This window comes from Tachypleus tridentatus, chromosome 4 (genome assembly GCF_004210375.1).
Source record: "Tachypleus tridentatus isolate NWPU-2018 chromosome 4, ASM421037v1, whole genome shotgun sequence".
In the NCBI taxonomy this organism is placed as follows: Eukaryota; Metazoa; Arthropoda; class Merostomata; order Xiphosura; family Limulidae; genus Tachypleus; species Tachypleus tridentatus.
In genome coordinates this window covers 43504159-43521246 of record NC_134828.1, presented here as the reverse complement: position 1 = coordinate 43521246, position 17088 = coordinate 43504159, and the positions used below count along the sequence as shown (strand labels likewise).

Sequence of the window (17088 nt, the reverse complement as noted above, 5' to 3'; positions counted from 1 at the left end):
TTTGTCATTTTTAGCCTGTGAAATTTTCAAAAGCTGGAACTTTTTTCATGTTTCTTTGAATTACACAAAGTAAATGTTAAAATATAAAATATTTCTCCAGTGATACAGTATTAGGCCAATTGATTTACAATGCTACAATCTAAGTTTCAAGTTCCCACAGGGGACACAATAATGTGGTATGCTCTAAAACAAAATATTAATTTTAAAGTATTTTTGTGCTTTAAAAATGTGAAAAAGTAGAATTATTATCTTTACTTGAAGTTTTCTGTTACCAAGAGCACCATATGATAATATTAAAAACCCTGTATTGAGCATGTTAGTTAAATGTTTCAAATCTTTGAAAAATAGTGAGAAGTATGCAGAAAGTATTGTTAAAGCTTCTTTCTGTGTTAATACTTATTTTAACACTTTTTGTCAGCCAGATTTACTGGAAAGACATTTTTTTTTCTTTTGAAAACAAGGATGAAAAACTTCACATTTGTGTTCAACTCATGATTCATATCTGATGTGAATTTTCATGCATTGCAAGTTTCACTAAAAAATGATATAGCAAAGCTTTACACATCAGTTGTGTAAATTGACAATATTCTTACACCAAATTGTTAAGGCTTTTTAATAAAGCCAAACAAATTTATTAACTAGAGCTAAGCTTACAAATTAAATTAAAAATAAAGCATAATACCTGGATATAGATTTCACCATTAATTAAACATTCAAGTTAAAAGTTTTAATATAAAACCATCATCCTTCTACTTTATTATAAACTTTCCATTTCCAAATAGGTTACAATATTTGCTGTCAGCTTGTTAGATACAATAGAATTACATTTATAGAGCTCATAAACACTTGTTTTTCATAACTGAGTTTTCTCATTGTGCATTTTAAACATAAAATTCAGTTTTGTTGGAAGAAAAACAATATTGATGACATTTGGATTAAAAGTTTACATCAACCTAATTCTTTGGGGTATTATTTAATTTAATTGTGAAAAATTCTAGTGTACTGAACATTGTTGATTTTACATCCTGCTAGTGTAAGTTAGTTAATATTAGCTAATAATAGTTTTATATATAGTATGATGTCATTAGTGTAGTCACATTTTGAGTATCACTTTCTCTGCCATATTGATGAATATTGTAACTTTCAAAGTAATTATTGTTTTCACTGAACATTCTAAAACCTTGTCATATTTTTTTAATGTTTCTTATTGCTTCTTGTAACTAGCTTTATATATTTGTTACAGAGGATAGTTAAACTGTTTATTTTAAACATACCACATATTATGTTTATCATGTTTTATTTGTATTGCACTCAATATTGTCACATTTTTATGAATAGTTCAAGTATTTTATTTCATATCCTTTTATATCTTCATAAATATCATTTGCTTGTTTTATGGGAAAAGTACTGTTACTAAATGAACACAGTTTAAACAGAAATGTGTAACATACTTTGTTAGGGATGTCACTCTCCTCTAATATTACACAACAGGAATATCTTAATGAGCTTTCTTTGGTCAAAAGGCATGTTATGGAGAATTGGAGAGAAAAATGACGTTATTACTGAGGTCATGTTATTCAAAGAAACTTGTTTTTACAACAGTAATTTATGCCATCTGTTAGTGTTTCTGTATTTTCTAAGTGAGGTGTACTATATTATTTGTACAGCATTACTTCCATTAACAATATTGGTCATATTATTTATTATATTAAAGCATTACTCTCTTGATTTCATTTAGTTTTTCATTAAATACTTTTATTATAAAGATTGTTTTGCATTTTTAGATTAATATATGTATTTATGACTAACTTAAATCTCCTAAACTCTAGCTCATGAAGTATTGGGATTGTGGCCAAAAACATCACTAACAGAAAATGTATTTATCTAATGAAAAAATGTATTCTTTTATTAGCAGAAATGTAAGAGGGTGTACTTAATTAGCCATACTGATTGCCAGGTTTATATTTTTTGATTTGATGAACAGGTGAATATGGAAACTGCTCGTTTCTTCAAACAAGATTTTGAGGAGAATGGTTCAATGGAAAATGTGTGTCTCTTCCTTAACTTAGCTAATGATCCAACGTAAGTAATGATTAAACTCAAGTAAAACTCGGAGGAAGGTGCTTCAGTTATGTATTTATTTTTATTACTGCAGTCTTTTATCTTTTTTACTAGAATGTGTTTGACTTTAGTGACTTTTAATTCAACAGATTTTGGGAACTTGAAGTTTTACCAAATTTTAAAATACTTAACCTTATTTATCTTTGATATGCCGGTCATATCTTTTCATAAAAATACAATAAAAAGTGTTTGTTGTTCTGTAACACTAAGAAAGCACTTACATTGTTTCTCTTCTCCATTATTATTTGTTTTTCATTTTTAATGGCTATTGTTATCTTATTTCTTTTGTGATTTTTTTATTTTTGATGACCAGTAACCATTCATTCTACATACTTAAATATTTTTTGTCATATTAGAATACATTTTCAGTTTGTTTTTTAACCTTTTCTGATCTTTTGATGTTCACATGTAAGTAGACATCTATTAGCCCTTTAATCACTGATGTGCTCTCTAGCTTTTGTTGTGCCCATGTCACCACAAAATTAATTAGTTACATTAAAAATTTAATTAAGGTTCTTCACTATCAGTGTAATTTAATGAAATAATTATTATCAAATAAGTTATAATTCAAAGTTTTTTATTATCCAACTTAATATTCCTTAATGTTGAAATAAATGTCTGAAACCAGCTATTAAATATTCAGTTTTGTTTGCATGTGATGTACCTTTATTTAAAATATCTTAATGTTGGTTTCTTCAATTTCTGTTTAGCTTAGCCATGGTATTCCCACAAGAGTATAGATGTGCTTCTATGTGTAAAAGGTGGAATTTTAATCGCGAGTTTAATATTACAACTGCCAACATTCTGAGAAAAATCTTGTATCACCCTTTGATAGCAGCCAGACCCACTTTCCAAGTTAAGCTGTTGCTAAGCAACAGCCTTTTCTAGACTTCAGTGGTATGCTTGTAACCAACTGAAAGAGAAAAATAAAATTTCCAGTATTTTTCTCGTGCATTTTTTTATAATCTTGCATTATGTAAGTGTTTATTACAAAAGTGTACAATCACCAAGAGCATTGTTGGAGATCATTGTCCCTAGCACATGACTAATATATCTCTCATTATTCATATTACTTTGATAGACAATTAAATTCCATTTAGGTCGTACTTTTATACTTTGGTTAATTATGTATTTGTTTTAAATTTCATATTTGAAAGGTGTATTGAATTTTAGTATTATTCTAAGCATTCCCTTGCTGAAGTATTTCCTAACAAGTCAAATGCAAACTATATTTCTTGTTGGAGGCTTAACTGTCTCTGCCAATGATTACATTATATTGTGTAGGCATCCATTAAAGTATGTTGACATCAATAAAGGATAGAATTGAAAAGGAAAATAAAACCTTAAGATTAAAACATTTGTGAAAAGATGAAAATATTTTAAGGTTATAAAACAAAGAGATAGAAGGTATTTTAAATTTCAGTTTTAAACACTTCTTTGCACTGTACTGGTAATAGCTAGAATTAGTGATATGGTAGAGAAAGTGGAAAATGAAATGTATACTTTTACTTAAACCAACTTTTGATATTTATTATTCAGGTGGTTCTAGAGGTTTTATGCAAGTGAAATGTGAAAACTAAGATAAATAGTATTTGTATATTTAACATGAAAATAATCTTGCAGGTGAACTAATCAGAATCCAAGTGCAAATAACTACTGTAGATAACAAATTTTTATTATAAATGGTAGAAATGTTCAAAGTAAAATATTTTTTCAAAACTACATACTTGTAGAAAAGTTCTTATAAACTTTTATCCACTAGCTTTGTTTTTGGAACAAAATATGGTAGGAGCAACATTATCTACTAGCAGCCTTCATAACTGGTAGTCATAGGGTTAAGGATTATCACTGCTCAGATGTAAAAATGTGTACAACCTTTCTCATTTTATAATCATTGTTGATTGCTTCCTTTTTATTGTAGTCATGAAATATTTTTTGGTATAAAATTAATTTTTAATCAGCAACAGTTTTTTAATGTTTTAGTTTGTTTCTGCCCATGTCTAGTTTCAGCATATATTCTATGTAGTTAATCAGACCCTGTTGTCCAGCTTTAGCTATGAACTTCCTCTGGGTACAGGGGCAGTAACTCTATTTTTATGCTTTCCTTTGTTCAAAAATAAACATGTACCATGTTGATTATAAACTATATACAGGGTTGCCCGTAAGTCCCTACCCACCCATATATCTTATGTATCCAGTGTATCTGTGTGGTATCACCAGTATTCTTGTGCTCATGTACCCACGTACTTGTCACAATATGCTCTTCAAGTGTAAATGGGCTTACATTGGCCATATTTCTCTGAAAAAAAGAAATTTATAATACGTGCATAATTGAATATAACATGTAATGGGTATATAATATGTCATTATATATATAAGAAGAGGTCAAGCTTTTATATTGCATATCTAATCTTCTAGTTATTTTTTTCTTTATATAGCATTGAGAGGATCATTACACCTCGTCTGGCTTTGACCACTGCTGAATTCCTGGCATACCAGTGTGAGAAACATGTTCTGGTCATTCTTACAGATATGTCATCTTATGCAGAAGCTTTGCGAGAGGTAACTTATCATAGAGTGTGGAATAGAACATTCCTATCAATGTGTTTCTTACAAATAAAAGAAAAATAACCTTTTACTATTGTCTTTTTAACCCTTAACAATGATTAAATGTACATTACTTTTGGTCAAAAGTTATTTGTTTGCAGCTGTGCTTAAAATATTTTAGCTCTTATGTGTCTCATTAATAAGAATGTTAAGTTGTACAAATATGTACAAAATATAAACTTTGTGCTTTAAAAATATTTCTCAATTTCTAGTAGATCATTATATGTGAGATACAGAAAGAATACACTAACTTTGAAGATAGGTATTCTAAGAGAAATATCCTCATTATGTGTTAACTTAATGTAGGTATCAGCTGCACGTGAAGAAGTACCTGGTCGTCGAGGGTTTCCTGGTTACATGTACACTGACTTGGCTACAATATATGAAAGAGCTGGAAGAGTTGAGGGAAGAAATGGATCAATCACTCAGATCCCTATTCTTACCATGCCTAATGATGGTAATTTCATTCTCATTTATTCAGTGTGTGGGTTGAAAACCTTAACATGTGCAGTATCCTTTCTCCTTTTGATGTTAGACTATTTTTATTCAGAAGCATTCAGGCCTTGCACTAGGTTTCTCTATGGCTCAGGTGCAGAGACTCGTAACGGATCATTAAATCTTAGTTAACCTTTTTTAGGAAATATAAAATGACCCAACAGAACTTTTTGAAGGTCCCTTTTTAACTTGGAATCCTGGTGTAGATGATTATTTGCTCTTCTTATGCTGGTTCTCGAGGCATTTCATCTAAAATTGTGTTACTGAGCTATTAGTTGTACTGTAAACTCAAAAGGAAATCAAGTCAAATTAGATACATTAATTCTTTGATTAAATAACTATAAAGAAGAGCCTTTGTGTACGTAATCATTATGGTTTGAAGATGACATATTTTTGGTACAATTACAATGTCATTCTGTATATTTCTGAAGTAGTAAAATTTTGTTATAGTATAATTATAGTACTATAAAAAGGAATTAATTTCTAAGAATTTCTACAAAATTGAGAATAAATTTTTCAAAATTTCTTCTAAAATCACATGGTTCTCAGTTTATGATGTTTATTATTGAATTAAATTTGGCCTGTACTTTAAATATTTGAACCTGCCATCTCTAATGTATAATTGAACGATCTTGTGCATCAGTCAATTAGTTTTCATGATAAAATAATATACAATTTTATTTATTGAATATTTTGAAACTTGGTTGCAGAACATTTTAATGGTGTTTATGGGGTAGTAAGAACTAGCAATTAATTTGTAGCATTGCATAGTTTGTATTATGACGTGAAAGGTTTAAAGAATCTCATCTTTCTTTAGGTTTAGTTAACTTTTTTAATAGTAGCAGTAAGTTTAGCATTATCTACTGTTAACATTTACATTTTTTCTTTGAGTGAAAGTTGGGTTGTTGGTTGATTTAGTTCGACAGCAAAACTATTTTTACAAAATTGTTATATAGGTATACAGAATTCTTACCCGTATTAATGTTGTTGTCTAGTCACAAAATATGAAAAAGAATGAAAAAGTTAGTCACTAATTAAACGGTATAAACAATTCACAGAACTTAGTCGGTGTAAAATGACTCGACAGAAATGAAGTTTATTTGAACTGTATTTATTGTGTACTGAATACTGTATATTAAATAATAACATGTAGATAGCTTTAGGCCTGTAAGATCACAGAAACTATTCAGAACTGTCTTTTGCTTTCAGACATCACTCATCCCATACCTGATTTGACTGGTTATATTACAGAAGGTCAGATTTACGTAGATCGTCAACTTCATAACCGTCAGGTTAGTAAAAGTATTTGTAAATCTTGGATAAATCTCAGGGTAATGGAGATTACATGATTATGCAAATGTTTTTTCACCAAGTTGGAACATGTTGATGGAAAATTTTATTTACAATTACAGCTGCAAAAAATAAAATATATGCATTTTGTTAAAACAAAAGATAAAACTTAAGAACACAATTGTCATCATCAACTTACCAAAATGATCAGGTTTTTGAACTAATTGTTAAAATGTCTTATGTAGTCCTGTGTATTTCCTTTTTTATATAAATTAATCTGTGTTTTGGTGTTGAATGCTGGTGGTTGTATGTGTAAATCAATACTTATTACTAATCATGCAAGAATATTGAAAGAGTATTTGAATTTCATATTTATGATTTATCTGGGTACATCAAGAACACTGCTACTTCAGCATATGAAGCATATACTACTACTATTAAAAAAGTTAACTAAACCTAAAGAGGGATGAGATTCTTTAAACCTTTCACGTCATAATACAAATTATGCAATGTTACAAATTAATTGCTAATTCTTACTATCCCATAAACACCATTAAAATGTTCTGCAACCAAGTTTCAAAATATGCAATAAATAAAATTGTATATTATTTTACCATGAAAACTAATTAACTGATGCATAAGATCTTTCAATATTACATTAGAGATGGCAGGTTCAAGGATTTAAAGTACAGGCCATCCTTCATTCAGTAATAAACATCATAAACTGAGAACCATTATGGAATGCATAAAATATTGGTAGATGTTTATGGAAACACAGGCATTTTACTTTAATTGTAGACTGATACATACCTGACTTATGAAAATAAATATAAATCTTTATATGGCACTGCAGTCCTCAATGAAAGATTTTCTGGTATTAGTTTTGGTAGGAAAAAAGATTAGAAGAAAATGCTGTTGATTTCCAAATTGTTTATTTGATAGTGAAATGTTGTTGAAAAACTAGATTCATTTAATGTAAAGATAATCTGTTGTGAAAAGGGCTGATCATTGGATTAGCATTTTTGACTGGTATCATCAGTGAAGGAACTCTTCAGGCAAGGCAGCCTGTGAGCTGACCCCTTGGATTATCACCAGTAGAACTGAGTTTTCATTATTTTACACAAGAAACAAGTATCAAGCTCCATGCTAAAAGTGATAGTAAAATCCCACCACTTGGTTTGGTCTGACAAGAATAGTCCAACAGTTGCATAAGGTACAGTTGACTAGCTGCCTTCATTTTAGTCTTTCATGCTAATATTAGGGTGTGATTGTCATTTATATAGCTTCATGCTAAATCCAACAAACAGATAAGCTGTTGTGAAACATTAATGTGTTGTATTTTGTAACTGAAATAATATGTATACTTAAAAAATAAAATTTTGATTTAATTTAATTTACCCAGGTGTATCCTCCAATTAATGTACTGCCATCACTTTCTCGATTGATGAAATCAGCTATAGGAGAAGGCATGACTAGAAGAGACCACGCTGATGTTTCAAACCAACTGGTATGTTGTCTTTTGCCTATATCCTGTTTCTTTATTACATTTGTTTTACTTGTAGTATCTTTGTTATAAAAATATTTCCTTTTGCTTATTATAGTCTTAGTATAAATGTTATAGTTGGTGGCAGACTGTTAAATCCAGTTTACTTGGAACTCATTTTGATGTTTCCTTATGTTGTATTTTGCATGTTTAATTACCTTTGTAAAGTTCTTTGTTTTCATTAACTTTCGCAAGGCTTTTATTATTTTTAGTTATGAAATAAGATTAACATGCAGAATGTTTTTTTGCTATTTACATAAATTTCTTCTGTTAACACTTTCACAACAGGATCAGTATAACATACACTATTTTCTCTACACATTTACACATGTTAAGTATTTGTACTATAACTTTTGATACGTGTATCTTCACAAAATTTTGTATAGACTTTTGATAAAGATTACAATTTCTTTGTGCACAATAAATCAGATTTTTTAATGAAATATTTTTACTAAAGATTTTTTGTTTGTGAAAATATTGAGACTATTTCTTTACTAGTTTGAGTGCAAGGTGATTTCATGTTATGATAAAAAAAAAAAACTATTAATTGTTTGAAAAATCTCAAATGTCATTTGAGTAATCTCTAAAACCTCCTAAATACATTTCAAATATTTGTTTTCAGTAAGATTTTATATTCTATATCTATGTGAGGTCTGTCACTTGACCAACCTCACAACCATAACAAAAATATTAGAAAATAAATACAAGTTTTTTTCATGCTAGAATTACTACATGTTATAACATGAAAATACAATGTTTAGTCTAAGTAGCTTAAGTCTTTTAATGCTCAGTATGAACATGTATATTAATTATTTTCTGTTATATTGACATTTCAGTTGTGCCTAAATAACTTGCATTGATGAGATGCATGTGCACTCAGGTCACCTATCCAGTAATATAAAACTGACCATTAGCCTTCCCTGTCTTGGCTGTGTTTTAGTGGACTGGTATAATGTAATAGAGTCACATTTCAATTATTATACATTATTTATATATATCAACAAAACACATTAAAATTAAACAAAATATGCTGCATGTATCTCAGAATGGCTGGTATTGGTATTAATACTTTTATTGATAAGTGGAGAATGTTTTGACTTTGTTAATACCCATACCAGCTGTACCGAGATACATTTTTATTTCAAGTGGGTTTCTTGTTATCAAGAAAAAATACACTGCATACTTTAAAAAGATCTTAGGGTACAAGCTACAACATGGGATTATAAAATGTAGCCTAGGTTTTGGAGGTGACTGAAGAAGTAGGACAACATCTTTCAGTCTTAACTTCCAATTCACCAGACTTGCATAAGATTAGAAATTAGGAGAGCAAGAGATGGGTGCTCAAGCCCACAATGTCCTACATCTATATCACACTTTGCTGTCTGTAGACAGTTGTGGGAAGGTGACTGCTCTCCCAAGTTAAAATAAGAATAAGATGAAAAATAAATAAAATAAAATTACAAAAAAATTATTAAAAAATAAGAACTTTGCAGTACTTATGCAGATGTATACCTTGAGCTGCATGTAAAGGCCTGACAGTGAGAGTAAACTTAGTACACTGGCATGGTTCAATGTAGTGTTAATTAGTGCCTCTACCATATTGGGGGTGGGAATGCTAACTTCAAGAGGTGTTTTATTTTTCTTACCCACAAATGGTAGTACCTAATTTTTTTATTTTATATATTTTTCATCTTTTTATATATTTTTTCTTATTCTTATTTTAACTTGAGAGCAGTAACCTCACAACTCTATGTAGGCAGTGAATGGTGATATAGATGTGGGATGTTGTGGGCTTGACCACCCACATCTCTCTCTCCTAATTCTAATCTTATGTGAGACTAGTGAATTGGAGGTTAAGAATAATACAGTGTATTCCCACTGCAATGTGGGACCTACTTTTTTGTGACCTCCAAAACCTAGGATACATTTTACAATTTCATGTTGTAGTTGTACCCTAAGATCTTTTTAAAAATATGCAGCTTATTTTGTTTAATTTTAATGTTTTGTTTATGGCTTAAAAAGTTGTGGTTATAATATAATTAATCAGAGGTTGGGATTTGCTGTTTTTAATGCAGTTCTGCTTCATAATTGTGTTTACTTAACTTCATTTAAATGTCATTATTTAATTTCATTAAAATGTGTGTGTGTATATACTGCTATTATTTCAAAATAACTAATTATTTTTTCTTAAAATACAGAGTGATAAAGTAAAAATCTCTTCTTACTTCAACCTTTGAACTCTGTTGCTGTACATAAATTACTAAGCCTTTTAGAATTTTGCACGTGGAGGATATCAAACAATTTTATGAAAGTTATATATATGCAGTTGAATAACAAAAAAAATCATCAATTATACTGATACCATAGAATTCCATTATAATTTGTTGAACTTAGTAAGTAAGATGTATTTAGGTTTAAAAAATAATAAACTTCGAGCAGAGTAAAGACACAACCTACCTTGAAATCTTGGTTCAAAAGAACATACTTTTCATAGATTAAAATGGCTGAGAAAACCCACTGGGGCATTCAAGGGAGTTGGCAATTTTGTTAGAGTGGAAATCTAGATCAGTGATCAAAATTGTATGTTTTTTTTTTAATTTCTTTGAAAATGCAATAATACATCTATTTTCCTTAAACCCAATCTGTTTTCTACTCACCAGTATGCTTGTTATGCTATTGGGAAAGATGTTCAGGCCATGAAAGCAGTTGTTGGAGAAGAAGCTCTAAGCTCAGAAGACCTGCTCTACTTAGAGTTCTTGGGAAAGTTTGAGAAAAATTTTATTTCTCAAGGTAAGTCTTGAAGAGACTAGGATTTGGTAATGATGTTACAATGCAAAGTAAAGTTTCATAAATTTCAAAATCCTTTAACTAATTTCTTATGGGTACTCTTTTTTGCATGTGTTGTGAGATTTTACTCGATTACATTCAAAATTTAATTAAGCTATTTTATGATCAACATGGCAATGAAATAAGCATTAAATTTTGTGTTATAGTTCAGAGTTTTATATAAGTTTAATTTATTTATTTAAAAAAAATGGTCTTAAAGTAAAATTCTTAAAATCTGTTTTATTTTTACATTATATTGAAGTTCACAAAAAAATTGAATTTGTCTCAGTAACATGAGTGTCTTCCTATACACTATACTTCCATGTATAGGGAAGAAACTAGATTATTTACTCTGTTTACACATTCATCATTCAAGCTTTTTAGGGCACATTAAGAGAAAGGAGAAATAAATTTCTTTGAACTCTTGACTGATTCTACTGTAAAGTTGCAGTTTCTCAGCTAGTCATATATACTTGAGCTAGATGTTTATAATAGATAGCAAGTCCACATTTTAAATATGACATCTTAATAGTTATTTTAAACTTGATGCAAAACATTACATAGAGAACTAGTTAAATCACTTAGCATTGTTGCTACAGTGTAAGGTTATTTGACAACATATTAAAAGGTATGTACAATTTTCCTATGTCTTAAATTTAAACATTTTTTGTACTCTACTACAATGTAGGTTGTTGATAAAGCTACAGTTAATAATATCATAGAGAAAGTTAAAATACATATTTTTTTAACATTTACCTACACATACTTTTGATCTTCGCTTAGGAGGTTCTGGGGGTTATGCAAATCAAAATTGAGAAGGGAAAAGCATTTTTTTCTAATGTCGTTTTGTTAATGAAATGACATTCTACTTGGGTGTAGACCCATAAACTTACAGTTAATAAACATACAAAACTAAGATCCTGGTTTATTGAATATTGTCATATAAATAGTTACTGCTTTGTTAGAAGAAGACATTTTGGGCTTTGTGCTGAGATCTGTATATGAATGGTAGTAAGGTCTTAAAAAGTATCTAAGGAATGATGACTCCTGATTAGTTGTTTGGGTGCTTGTTTTTATTTCTAAATTTTTTCAAGATAATTAAATATGGCAGTGTAACCTTAAGTGAAAGTTCCAGCACTATTTAATTATGATTGGTTCTAAGTGTGGTTGCTTAATTTAGTTTTTTAATTCGGTGTGCTTGAAAAAGCACTTTAATTCCCAAGGAATTGGCTGTAGTATAGCACAGTCCCAACACAGGACAACAAAAATTCAGATAAATTTGGTAATATTTTATATGTATTTCTGTGTGATTAATTAAACCTATATAAAGCCTACCAATATCATAAAATGGTGATTCCACCATGAGGCTTTGCTTACACATCTATTCAAGAACTTTTTTTATCTTAGTGTTAGTAGAACAATTTATATCTTAAGTTGAAGTATATAAGCTACTTTTGACAAATATTGCATGTTATGATGTAAAATCAAAGTTTACAATCTTAATTACATTGCAGTTGCACAAATTATAAAACGTTTGACGTTTACTGTTTTAGCCATGATGATTTTTAGTAAACAATTGAGACTTTCAAATTTTTTTACTTATTTTGAGATATGTCTACAAAACTGAAATGGCTTGAAAATCCATTAAAAATTTTATTGTTAATACATGAATTGCAGTGCTGGCTGTGTTCAATTATTGATGAGGTAATTAGTAATTAATCTTTGCAAGATGAACTTAAGAAAGTAACCTCTTGTATACCCAAAACTGAAGTTTCTAAAAAGGTTTAATACTAGTATGCTATCCAATATTAGGAAATGTGCTCTAAAATTTAGAACAAAATGAAAGAAATCAATTTGATGTGTGTATCTAGAAGTTCAGATGTATTTTGTTATTAATTACTAGAACTAGACATTTGTTGAAATTTAAAAACACTTCACCAAAAGGTAAATGCTCAACTGGTTGTTTATAAATGTATTTTTCCATATGGAGTTATTAAGGTCCACTTTTAAGTGTTTTTTCCATTTGTATAATAGATGCTTACCATCATGAATTAAAAACAAATCTCAGTATTGTAAGGTTCTAAATGAACAGGAACTTTAGAATATGCTAATAGCCCATCAAGGCTACACTTGAGCCAGAAGATTCAGCTGTTCTCATATTTATACTATTTTAATACTATTTGAATGTCCTATAGATGTGTTTGTAAGTTGATAAAGTTCTTGAAGATGTGTAAGCAAAGCCTCATGGTAGAATCACAATTTTATGATATTGGTAGGCTTTATGTAGGTTTAAATGTTAAAATAACTGCAAAATATATTTAGTTTTCACTTGATAGTTTTAAGTATTCAAAGTAGATAAATTATCGTGGTCATGGTAAAAAATGTTTTATTTCAAAGCTAATTTTAAGCTTTCCTGTTAAGTCCTAAAAATTTTATAAAACTGTTTTCTACCTTGGGTGAAATTTGCACACTTCTATTTAAAGTGATTTAAAATCATTATCTATATTAATAAAGTTTGAAAGTGGTGTGTGTGTGCGTCTCTCTATATATAAAAGTTTTACATGACTGTATTAAGGTTGTTTATTTGCAGTTACTCGTTTCATGCTTCACTGATTACACTGCATTATAAAATGGTAGTAAAATACATAACGTTACTATATGAGAATATCATCAGTCTCGTGATTTGTAGAGTTTTCATAAAATTATTCATACCACTATTTTAGAGGAATTTCATTTAATTCCAGCTTATATTTATGGATAAAATATTTCTCTATAGTTTTTCTGGTTTCCTCAGTCTTTTCCAACCTTATAGAATGGTATTACATTAAATTTTGGGTGTTTTTCCTTCACACATTAGTCTAAATGTTTACTTAGTCTGATTTGTCGCAATTCTGGGTGATTTATTTGTTGCCTGAATTGCGACAAATCAGACTGAGTAAACATTTAGACCAATGTGCAAAGGAAAAACACCTGAAATTTAGTGCAATACCATTCTATAAGGTTGGAAAAGACTGAGGAAACCAGAAAAACTATAGAGAAACATTTTATCCATAAATATAAGCTGGAATTAAATGAAATTCCTCTAAAATAGTGGTATGAATAATTTTATGAAAACTTTACAAATCACGTGACTGACTTTCTTATCAACAATAGAATATAGTAACGTTATGTATTTTCTCGCCATTTTATAATGCAGTGTAATCAGTGAAGCATGAAATGTGTGACTGCAAATAAACGACTTTAATACCGTCATGTGAAGCTTTAATTTCTATATTTTTATATCAAATTCGTGATTAGCTCATTTTTACTTTTTGTGTGTGTATCTATCTATCTATCTATCTATCTATATATATATTGTACCAAAAATTATTTCTTTTGGGGAAGTAAAATTTTTTTATCTTTAAAATTTTATAAGACATAATAAGTTTGTCAAAATAATAGTTACAGTAAAACTGGCTCAAGACCCCATATTTACAGTTTTTATCTTTTCAGTGTGTGATTTTCAAACTTTTTGCTTTCAGAAGAAACTTGATCTATAAATTTATTAAGTTTAGGTTATTTTTGTCATATTTCAAATATTAGAAAGGTAAACTATAAAATGTTTTTTATCTTTGTTGGGCAGGGAGCTACGAAAACAGGTCAGTCTTTGACTCCCTTGATATTGGGTGGCAGCTTTTACGAATCTTCCCAAAGGAGATGTTAAAAAGAATTCCACAGAAAACTCTGGCTGAGTTTTATCCTCGAGATAGTCGACATACTGGAACAGGAAACAAATAGGTAACCAAATTGACAAAGTTTGTAAAACATTCCAGTCTTCTTTCTTTGGATATTTTGTTTCTTTTAAAAAGTTCATGTATATTGTTTAACAAATATTGCTGTTTTGAAATGTTTAATAACTTTTAAATATAACTTTGCATAAGTAAAAACGTTCTCTAAGAATTAGAACAGGTTTAATCTCTTAGTATAATTTTATCAGTAATGTGGATGAAAATTAAAATAAGAAAACAATTCTGTGTTATTTGTGTAATTCATTGGAATTTCACTCTTTTTCCAGATGGATGTGCTGCAAGGCAGCAGCAGCACAGCATTCCAGATATGACCTAGTCATATTGTAAAGATGTGGTGCTTGATAGAAGCTGCACAGTGCAGTCATGGGGAAAAAAATTATCTTTTAAACTATTGATCCACTTAACACAAATGAGATTCCAAATTTTCACACAAGTCATGGAAATAATTGAACATGTATGCCATTAACAGTTATTTTTATTAAATAATGTTTATAATACTGTAAGTGGATACCTTGATTCATGTTAAATATTACATTCCCTATTATAATTCCAGTTCATAATGTTTTTTCAGTCTTAGTGTATGACAATACTTAATGCTAGAATGACTGGTGGGGACCATAGTGATCCCATTATATATATTTGTTTTAAATTATTAATACACAGATTGCTTGAATATTCATAATTTTATTTGTAGATCCTCTAATAACATACAAGTTATACTGGTTTCTTAAAAAATACTGTCAATATTGCAATTAATCCCAATACTTAACAAAATTCAAAATATTGACCCCATCCAGTAGTAAATATTATTTAAAAGAAAGTCTATAATTTGAGGGTTAAAAGAATGTTAAGAGTAAAGTCAAAAACAAGAACTGCAAAGAAATACTCCAATAGCAGTACATATTTAAGGTAGTTTTATGTATTTTCATATTAAATAAACCAAAAGACCAAACCTATAATATGCCAGCTTGATAAATCATGAAACAATTTGATATAGTAAGAGAAAAAGATTTGCTGTTCAAAAACAAAACTGATAATGTTGAGAGAATGAAAAAAAGAGATCCTTAATCCTGAGTGTTCTCAGATGGAACTTTCTTCAGGTTATTCACTTCTGAAGATGAAATGATGTACCCTCTAGAAGTTCTATGGTTAAGGTTTTCTGTTTTTATTATCTTGTTTTTTTGTGATTCTACAGGGTTTTTACAGGTTGTGTATTGAGGGAATTAAAGTTCATGATACCAAATAATTTTAATTCCATTAACATTATTATTGGAAAGGGAACAAGTCATTACAATAATGGAATTTAAATATACAAAAACAATTTAAATTTTAAAGTTTCTTTAAAATTGCACATTAATACATAAGCTTTTCTTCGGATAATGTTTATATTGTGTACAACTTGTACTGTAAAGCTCCATTACACCTAAAGAAATGAAAATGAAAAATAATTCTCTTCTAATTCTTCAAGAAATAATTGTCATTTCTTAAGGTATATCATAAATCAACTAGTCCTAAACTCATTTTTAGGCAAAACTTTATTAACTGTGATAGGAAATGTAGTAGATCTGTGTGGTTTTTCAATTAAAACTTAGTCTGAAGATCAATGTGAAAATGGTTTTAAATTGACTAGGGTGTAATTTAAGCTCTTGCTATTTGAATGTGTTAGTATGTAATACATTGCCAAGTTTGTTTACCAGTATATGTTGTATTTTTTCCATGACTGCACATTTAAATGTATCCTGTTGTAATGTTAAAAAGCTACCATGTTAGAAAAAAATTAAAAACTGATGTAATTGATGTTTAGCTTTTCTCTTTGAATTATGAGGAATTATAATATATAAACTTGAATCAGTATTATGTGATTTTTAATCCTTAGTCATGCTAGTTATCTTCAAGCCATATTTGCAAGGATAAGACATAAATGGCATTCCATTGAACAACTTTTATTGCATGTTCTTTAATCAGGTTACTAATCTACAGAATGTGATAATGTAATTTTGGTATTTTTGTATAAACTGAAGAATTTTAGTTAGTCATGAAAATTTGCATAACTTCGTTTTCTTAGGGTTTTTATTGATACAACAAATGATCATTTCCATGCTCACAACCTACTTATTTTGTGATTAAAGCCAACTTTCAAATCCAATTGAGGCTTAAGAAACTGTGTGTACCCTTTTTGACTAATTGTCATGAGAATCATTGGAATAATACAGTAAAATATTTTCAAGTTGCAATTTTATAGCTCACAATTAGAATTGATATTTGTCTCCTAGTAACAAAAACAGTAAACTACTATAATCAGTTAACAAACTGTTAAGGTAACATGCTGTGTTCCTAAAATTAAAATGTTTGCTTACTGATTTCAGATGGAAATATCTGTATGTTTATTCTAAGATATTTTGTTGAACCAGGTGGTAA

The 17088-nt window shown here is 29.0% G+C and overlaps 1 protein-coding gene across 2 annotated transcripts in view; it reads left to right on the top strand.

The window, feature by feature from the left end:
• The window catches only part of Vha55 (V-type proton ATPase subunit Vha55), a 28388-nt gene extending 11921 nt beyond the window's left edge, over window positions 1–16467 (top strand). Inside the window, exons 8-15 of one of the 2 annotated variants that reach the window (XM_076498071.1) lie at window positions 1985–2082; window positions 4560–4683; window positions 5035–5185; window positions 6433–6515; window positions 7916–8020; window positions 10717–10846; window positions 14505–14659; window positions 14937–16467. In XM_076498071.1, coding sequence (XP_076354186.1) covers window positions 1985–2082; window positions 4560–4683; window positions 5035–5185; window positions 6433–6515; window positions 7916–8020; window positions 10717–10846; window positions 14505–14659 — 846 coding nt within the window. In that variant the 3' untranslated portion in view covers window positions 14937–16467. Of the gene's footprint in view, window positions 1–1984; window positions 2083–4559; window positions 4684–5034; window positions 5186–6432; window positions 6516–7915; window positions 8021–8892; window positions 9011–10716; window positions 10847–14504; window positions 14660–14936 lie in introns of those variants that run through there. The other variant, XR_013027311.1, reaches the window with a different exon arrangement.
• The last annotated feature ends 621 nt before the right edge of the window (window positions 16468–17088 follow it).